The sequence below is a fragment of the Lytechinus pictus genome, chromosome 12 (assembly GCF_037042905.1).
Source record: "Lytechinus pictus isolate F3 Inbred chromosome 12, Lp3.0, whole genome shotgun sequence".
In the NCBI taxonomy this organism is placed as follows: Eukaryota; Metazoa; Echinodermata; class Echinoidea; order Temnopleuroida; family Toxopneustidae; genus Lytechinus; species Lytechinus pictus.
In genome coordinates, this window is record NC_087256.1 from 6835067 (window position 1) to 6843642 (window position 8576).

At 39.9% G+C, this 8576-nt stretch overlaps 1 protein-coding gene across 1 annotated transcript; it reads left to right on the forward strand.

The window, feature by feature from the left end:
- The first annotated feature begins 681 nt into the window (after positions 1 to 681).
- Positions 682 to 7143, forward strand: LOC129272879 (histamine N-methyltransferase-like). Its single transcript, XM_064107854.1, has 3 exons — positions 682 to 721; positions 1425 to 1748; positions 6501 to 7143. The coding sequence occupies exons 1-3, from the start codon at positions 682 to 684 to the stop codon at positions 6794 to 6796; spliced, it is 660 nt and encodes a 219-aa protein (XP_063963924.1). The 3' UTR covers positions 6797 to 7143.
- Positions 7144 to 8576: the final 1433 nt, after the last annotated feature.

An 8576-nucleotide genomic window follows, 5' to 3' on the forward strand; every position in this document is an offset into this window, starting at 1 on the left:
TCCAAATTTTAGGTCAGAATATCGAAAATTTTCAGCTCGCGTTTCGCGCTCGCATCATTATTGTTTAAATACACGTATATCCATCATGTTCACGGTTACAAATAGTACTAATGTCCGATCGGGAAACATAGATTAATATATTTTTCCGACCCCCCCCCCCTATTGCCAAAAGCTGGATCCGTCCCTGGTAAAAAAATTACAGCTCCCGCTCATATGATTTTAGTAAGGCCTACTCTGACGAGAAATTAAACTAAATTGAAACCCCAAAGTGCTTGAAATTCGTTGCTTTCTGGTCGCATTTATTCTTTTCAACAAGTGGTATTACGACATATTAATGGATTTTTTTTTCATGGTCTCATTACAAATTAGTAATCTTCGATGGCCCTTTTTTCACGTGATAATGAAATAAGATAACTCAACACGCATTTAAGGCACTTATATGTGCCTGGCGGGGGGGGGGGGGGCACTATTTTCCGAAAAATTCACAGGGGCGCCAAAATTAGGTCGGGCCCCGGGGTATCTTAATGGATACGCGCCTGCTATCTATGATCAATCCCAACTCCAAAAAAAGAGTCTTTCACCCATATCCACCATTCAAGACATGTGCAGTTCTAAAATTAGCCTTTTTTTTTTTTGGGGGGGGGTGGGCTGATAATTTCAATACAAGGAAAGTGACCTATCATGGGCAGCCTGGGGGTGCATGGAAGACTACTGAGTAGAGGTAGCTGGAAATTAACCCCCTCCCATGCCCTGTGGTAAATTTGGCCTACTTTTATTTCTTACAAGAGCGAACTGTTCATCTCAATCACAGGGCCTGCGAGCGTTTGTACAATAATTCATCGTTTATTTACCCGTATATTACACGCACTGTGAATTTAAAGGAATACATTTGCCTTCATTTTCGCTCAATTTCAAATATTTACCTGAATATTTTTGATAAATTTATTGTAAGCTGATTGAAATTGTATCCCAAACTTTTATTTCTTCGAAAACGATCACTGAAGCAACAGTCACACAGTCCCTTACGTTGAGTATATCTTTGTAACTGATCCGTAGTGGGACGCAGAATTACGGCGCCAAGCCTGCGAAATTTTAGAAAATTTCAAAATTTCGCAGGGAGTCGCTGCGGACGCTGACTAACGCAAGTCTTTGTCCGTAAATATCCGCAAGTGAAATTAGTGAATACGCATCTGGACGTATCTATACGTATAGTCCGCATCATTTTCCGTATATATATATTTTACAAAAAATGGGTGATAAGAAGTGATCCGCGGAGATCCGCGCGAATCCGCAGGAAAATTGACTTTTTTTGACGCAACGGTGGTCATGGTGTGACTGAGGCTTGAAAATATTACATTTCCTTGCGAATCCTATATGTTACTAACTATACCATACTAACATTAATATTTATTTGCATTTTGCAGGAGAGATGGATAGTAAAATGGCAGCAAGTATCAAGTCCCGTTTTAGTTCTGTCAGAAATGTTGTTGTGGACCCCTCTGAGAAACAGCTTCAGATGTACCGTTCACTTATAGAGAGTAATCAGTCAGCTTTTAAGGGCATCGAGTTCGACCTGCGCCAACTCAGCATCGACAAGTATCGTACCAACGAAGAAGATCACCCACCCAAATACCACTTCATTAACGCAATTCAGTCTCTTTATTATGTTGATGACGTTAAGGACACAGTGAGGTACCTCTACGATCACTTGGAGAAGGGCGGAGTTATGTTAATCACGATTGTCTCGGGTGAGTATAATAATGGTTGATACATTGATTTCACTCATAATTTCCGTTTCAGTAAGCCCAAGTCATCAGGAGCGGATCTAGCATTTTTTCCAAAGAGGGGTTTGACCGAGAAATTTGACAAGCCAAAAAAAAAAGAAGAAGAAAATTGGGTTTCATTACCACATGAAGGTCATTATGCTACCGATAACTTTTTTTTACAAAAAAGGTTCACTATATATAAAATAAAGTAATTTGGGGGTGGCTCCAAATTGTAGGTCATTACTTGTTTTAATTTGTCAGCCCAAGGGGGGGGGGGGGGTTTAAACCTACCCACCCTGTAGATCCGCCACTGGTAAGATATGGACGATAGACCCCCCAAGATTGGATCTGGGTGATCCGGGGCATAGGCGGATCCAGCTTTTGGCGAAAGGGGGGGGGGGGCGCACTGCCAAGCGGCGCACATATTTTTGCACTTCACCGGCACCATAAAAGAAAATGTTGAAAAAGGGGTAAAGTCTGACCCTGTCAAATGCTTTTTTCAAAATGTAGGATTTCCAGTCATGCCATTTTCTATGACCACACGCAGATGATATTTCCGGGGGGGGGGGGCAAGACTCGAAAATTTGGTGCCCATCTCACATTAGCACATTTTTCATAGTTTTCATGAAATGATAAGGAAAAAAAAATGTTTTTCACAACAGCAGATCGCGAATGTGCCCCCTCTTCCCCTTGCTGCGTACGACCATTCCCTGAAGTCCACTTAAACATATCTCATTATAACAGAAATATACATCAATTTAAACATATAATCTTTCTAAAACATATTAAAGGAGAATGAAACCCTTGAAACCAGCTGAATCCATATCAAAGAGAAAAATCAAAGAAACATATTGTTGAAAGTTTGAGGAAGATTGAATGAATAATAAGAAAGTAATGAGCATTTGAATGTGGAGATCACTAATACCATGTAGATTCTCCCATTGGCAATGCGACCAAGATCTGTGATGTCACACACGTACAACTCCCTCATTACTTTAGTACTTACTTTAGTACTTATTTCACTTATATTCTCACTTGTATAGAGTCTATCACAAGGTGAGGTGTTCTCTTTATGAGAGGACAAGTACAGAGGTTTCACAACACTATATCATTGATGAATCGTTTGTCATGTGATTAGAATGAGCAAAAAGAGATATTTTGGGGTATATTTTCAGTGTCCAAAAGGGGAGAGTTGTTCATCTGTGACATCATAGATCTTGGTCGCATTGCCAATGGGAGGATCTCCATAGCATTAGTGATCTCGACATTCAAATGCTCATAACTCTTCTATTGCTAGTCCTATTTTACTCAAACTTTTGTTGATCTTATTCTTTGATTTTTCTGCTTTCACAAAAGCTAACTTGCTCCAAGAGTTTCATTCTCCTTTAATGATATTATATAGAGAGAGATTGAAAAACTTATTAAAGAAAGAAACAAGCAAAAGTTATGTGCGATTTCAAAATCTCGTGTATTAAGCCTTTTATTGCGATGAGGCCAATACTTTTGTATATTAATAGAGATACAAGTTTTTTTTTTACTATATGTATATATATATATACACAGGGGCGTCGATCCTTTTTTAAGATTTGGGGGGCAAAATCATGAATCAACTTTCCAAAGGCGCTCGATATCACACAAAACAAACAAACTCACACAAAAACACACACACATATGCATATATATATTTATATGACTCATAAGATAGAAACACATATCTCACCAACAAATTAATGCGAGCGCGAAGCGCAAGCTGAAATTTGTTAGTATACTGACCTGAAAACAGGAAAAGGGTGCCTGTTTAGGACTGTTTGTAGTAACTCATGAGGAGGATACATATTTCACTACACAGATAATGCGAGTGCCGAGGGCGAGCTGAAATTTCTTTATATTCTGACCAGGAAGCTTGATATTCTATGCATTTTTGGTACCAATGATTAAGATGGGTATCTAAAAAAACAATAGATGCGAGCGCGAAGCGCGAGCTTAAAATTTTGATATTTCGATCTGAAAAAAATGAAAGTTTAATGGACGTTTGTAAGAAAGAACAAGATTATATCCAGCAAAAGATTATTGCAAATCGAAGCGGGAGTTCTTTTGACGTTTAGTCCTGAAAAAGGGACATTCTATTCACCTATTTAATCATAAAAGTATGGGGTTTTGCTACAGAAATGATGCGAGCGCGAAGCGCGAGCTGAAAATTTTTATATTCCAATCTGAGAAGCGGATAATTTAAGCACGATTTTAAATAAAGAACGAGTTGTGTAGCTCAATCTCAATATACGACTGGTTGCGTAATTATACACTCCCGGTACTAGCAACGGGTTTTAGCAAAGTTTTGGGCTAAGATATCGAATCATCTTCATAAAACACTATAGTAGCTCTCTTAAACTAAAGGCCATAGAGGTGGCACAATGTGGAATGTGTAAAGAAGAAAAGTGACTGACCTTCTTTTTATTAAAGCATTGGAAAATAAGATCAAAATTAAAAGATTTGCTCTACGCTTTTGTATGATTCTGGGATTTTTAAAATAAATTAAAGATTTCATGACATCTGTCATTCTGTGGGCAACTGCCCCGCCCCAGTCCACTCTGTAAGGGCATGCGATAAGCTTGCCCTTACAACAATAAAATGTATAACCAGGTGTCGCTGATCATTCTTGACCGGCGCCGATCTAGATTTGGTTGGCAATAGGCCCTTCTTCATTATTCTACCGGCGCCTATTTATTGGAACCAGGGGACGCTGATTATTCTTGACCGTCGCCGATTTAGAACAAGTAGTGCTGATTATTTTTTACCGACGTCACGTAAGATTCAGGCAGCGGCAATTCATAATTGACTGGCGCCGATTTAGAACCAGGAGGCGCCGATTATTCTTGACTGGCGCCGATTTTTAACCAGGTGGTGCTGAACTGCTGATTATTCTTATTCTTGATCGGCGCCGGTTAAGACTCAAGCAGCGCCGATTTATAACCAGATGGCGCTGATTATGCATGACCAGCCCCGATTTAGATATAGGTGGCGCTGATTATCCTTGATCGGCGCCGGTTACGAACTCAGGCAGCGCCGATTTTGCTTTACCGGCGCCGATTTATAACCAGATGGCGCCGTTTATTCTTGCCCGGCGCCGATTTAGATTTAGGTGGAGCTGATTATTTTTTACCGACGTCACGTAAGATTCAGGCAGCGGCAATTCATAATTGACTGGCGCCGATTTAGAACCAGGAGGCGCCGTTTATTCTTGCCCGGCGCCGATTTAGATTTAGGTGGAGCTGATTATTCTTGATCGGCGCCGGTTAAGACTCTGGCAGCGCCGATTTATAACCAGATGGCGCTGATTATTCTTGTCCGGCCCCGATTTAGATTTAGGTGGCGCTGATTATCCTTGATCGGCGCCGGTTAAGAACTCAGGCAGCGTCGATTTTTCTGTACCGGCGCCGATTTATAACCAGATGGCGCCGATTATTTTTATCTGGTGCCGATTTAGATTTAGGTGGTGCAGATTATCCTTGATCGGCGCCGGTTAAGACTCTGGCAGTGCCGATTTTTCTCGACTGGCGCCGATTTATAACCAAATGGCGCTGATTATTATTGTCCGGCGCCGATTTAGATTAAGGTAGCGCTGATTATTCTTGATTGGCGCCAGTTATATGCAGGCAGCGCACTGCTGATTATTTTTAACCGGCGAAGTTGTTGGGAAAAGGGTAGTTAAAAGAAAAGATAAGAAAGATGATATGATTGTGCTTTGCTGGGGGATAGTCTTTCCTTACTGTTGCTAATATTATATCAGTGTATAATTTTTTTAAGCGGCGCCTTTTCTTTTCTTTCCTTTATTTTTTCAAGCAGCGCCTTTTCTTTCTTTTAATTTTTATTTTATTTTTTTGAGCGGCGCCTTTGGCGCCGCTCAAATATTAGGGGGGGGGCGCGCGCCCCCTGCGCCACCCCCCTGGATCCGCCACTGCGGGGGATAGATCCATGTAGACGAATTGGGCATTCTTGGTGGTACTTGCAGGTAAATTAACGTCCGGAAGGCCAACACGGTAGTTTTGGACTGCCATTTTGGCAGAGCAATCCGGGACGATCCGTGTAGCTGCCGTGTTGCTCCGTATAGCTATAACGTGTTGGTCCATGAAGCTGCCGTGTTGGTCCATGCTGACGCCCTGATGGTCCTCGTAGACGCCGTGTAACGCCAACATGGTCCGTGTAGATGCCGTGTTGATGTCGTGTGTACAGTCATCAACATGATCGACGCACGTCGATGCTGAATCTTGGGCGAAATTATCCCGGACCTCTCCGATGATCTGGCATCTAGTATGATCCGGGGATCATGCAGACATGGTTCGGGGATTACCGTGTAGATCCTGGAGGATCCGTCTTCTGCGACCAGAGCGATGGTGTCATGGACGAAAGGAGCACGGTTGCCTCCAAATAGGCGACCCCAACTTCACGACTCTTTTGGCTCTTTACATGCAGGTTGGTGTCACTTTAAGCTAATTCCGATAGCGGCTTAACGGGGTGATGCAACAATGCTGTGGTTCTGCATTATGTGCGTTCTAAACACAACATGACACGGTTAATATGATTATGATTGACGAGGGTGTAAAAGCTCAATTGGTTTCCATTGTTCAATCTCAGATCCGTTACCAAACGCTACCTGTCCGTCCTGTTTAGTAAAGTTTAATTTGTGAAATTTATAGACATAAATGATAAATCTTGATATTGATAATTATGTTACAGATACCTGCGGTTTCTGGCGTCTGTACGACACCTTTCCCCGTTTGCGGGACATCGTCGGACACTACATGTGCGTCAACCAGGTGCGCCAATGCCTTTACTCCCTCGGCCTCCCCTTTGAAGAACAATGCCAACCATTCCATGCCGACATCAGCAGCTGTTTCCAAGAAGGGTCAACGGAAAGAGCTTATCTCATCGACTTCATCACTCAGATCAAGGATTTGCGTGGAACGGCGTCGCCCGACTTTTACGGAGAGGTGGTCGATTTTCTTGGGTCAAGCAAGTGCTCGAATCAATGACTGGGATGCTGTCGTAGTGCAAAAACCGGTCTCGTCTTAAAGCATCAATCTGTAGCACAATGTTTGAATGTACAATTCTCTGTAGATAGATATATATAAAGATGGACAGATGATTAGATCGATTGATGGATGGAATTGATAGACAGATAGATAGATAGATAGATAAAACGATGGATGGATGGATAGATCATAGAGAAAATTAGTAGATACATCCTATACATAGAAAGATATTGATACCCAGCTTGTAACGTTATCGATTTATCGATATTTATTTATGTTCAATGATTTCGAAATAACGTCTTTCACAAATATACGAAAGATTTTGTTTTGTTTTCCTCGTGTTAGTCACAAGTCATGTTACAATAATAATTCTATAATGTTTTATTCGTTTATATTTTAACACGATTTTTAAAAGTATTTTGATCTGTATTTTGTATCATTCGATTTTAACGTTTTCAAAATCATGTAAATTTCCTTTTTATACAACAGGTAAAAAATATATGACACAAAAATATATTCATAGGTCATTTAAATAACATCTTTTAGTGACATCGTTATTTTATCGAATAAGATAGTTTTGAACGTGTGTAAGATTGATAAACAATAATATTAACTTACTCTCAATGTCAAACGTTTAAAATATATAAACCCCTCAAAAAAGTTTGTAAATCTGAGTTTGGCCATTAATTTTTCACAACTCCCAATTTTACACAATACATATTTGGCATCATTCAAAAGGTCATTTAATTCTCTTTAAAATGATACCATGCTTGTTATGATCATGCCATCACGAAAAGAGCAGGATTCCAAAAGTGTTGGATGAGGTCTGAATTGAAAAGCTGCAAAACGAGCAAAAAAGGTTTGGAAATCTGAGTTTGGCCATTAATTTCTCCCAACTTCAAATTTTACATAATGCATATTTGATATCATTCAAAAGATAATTTAATTCTCTTTAAAATGATACCATGCTTGTTATGATAATGCCATCACAAAAAGAGTAGGATTCCAAAGTGTTGGATGAGGTCTGAATTGAAAAGCTGCAAAACGAGCAAAAAAGGTTTGGAAATCTGAGTTTGGCCATTAATTTCTCCCAACTCCAAATTTTACATAATGCATATTTGATATCATTCAAAAGATAATTTAATTCTCTTTAAAATGATACCATGCTTGTTATGATCATGCCATCACGAAAAGAGCAGGATTCAAAAGTGTTGGATGAGGTCTGGATCGAAAAGCTGCAAAACGAGCAGAAATAGTCATGAAGGGTCAATACAGAACATGATTCTTTTGTCTGTGTCAATAGAGGTGAACATCCATTCAAATCAAGCCACTGCTTCTTCATTTTTTTATGTTTTGTGTGTTGGTTCTGTGAGATAACATGGTTTGAATCTCGGTTTGAAATACCCATGCATGTTTGTTTGTTTGTTAGGCGTTTGCTTGTCATGCTTGTGCAGAGGTGTGTTTGATTGCATATTAATGTTGATGTTAAGGTGCATGAAAACAACTAAAAGAAACCGCTGAGAAACTCACTCATCACCACGGAAAAAAGAACGGTGACTTTCGATATTGTGTCAGTTTGCAACTATTGAATTTTGACCTTCTTTCACATTTCAAGGCACTGCACCTTCATGTGAACCATAATCATATCATGTAGGGTATCATTTTAAAGATAATTAATGATCCATTCATTGATATTTACTAAAAACCGAGGAAGGATTATCAATCAAAGTCAAAAGAAACCGCTGAGAAACTCACTCAACACCACGAAAAAAGAACAGTG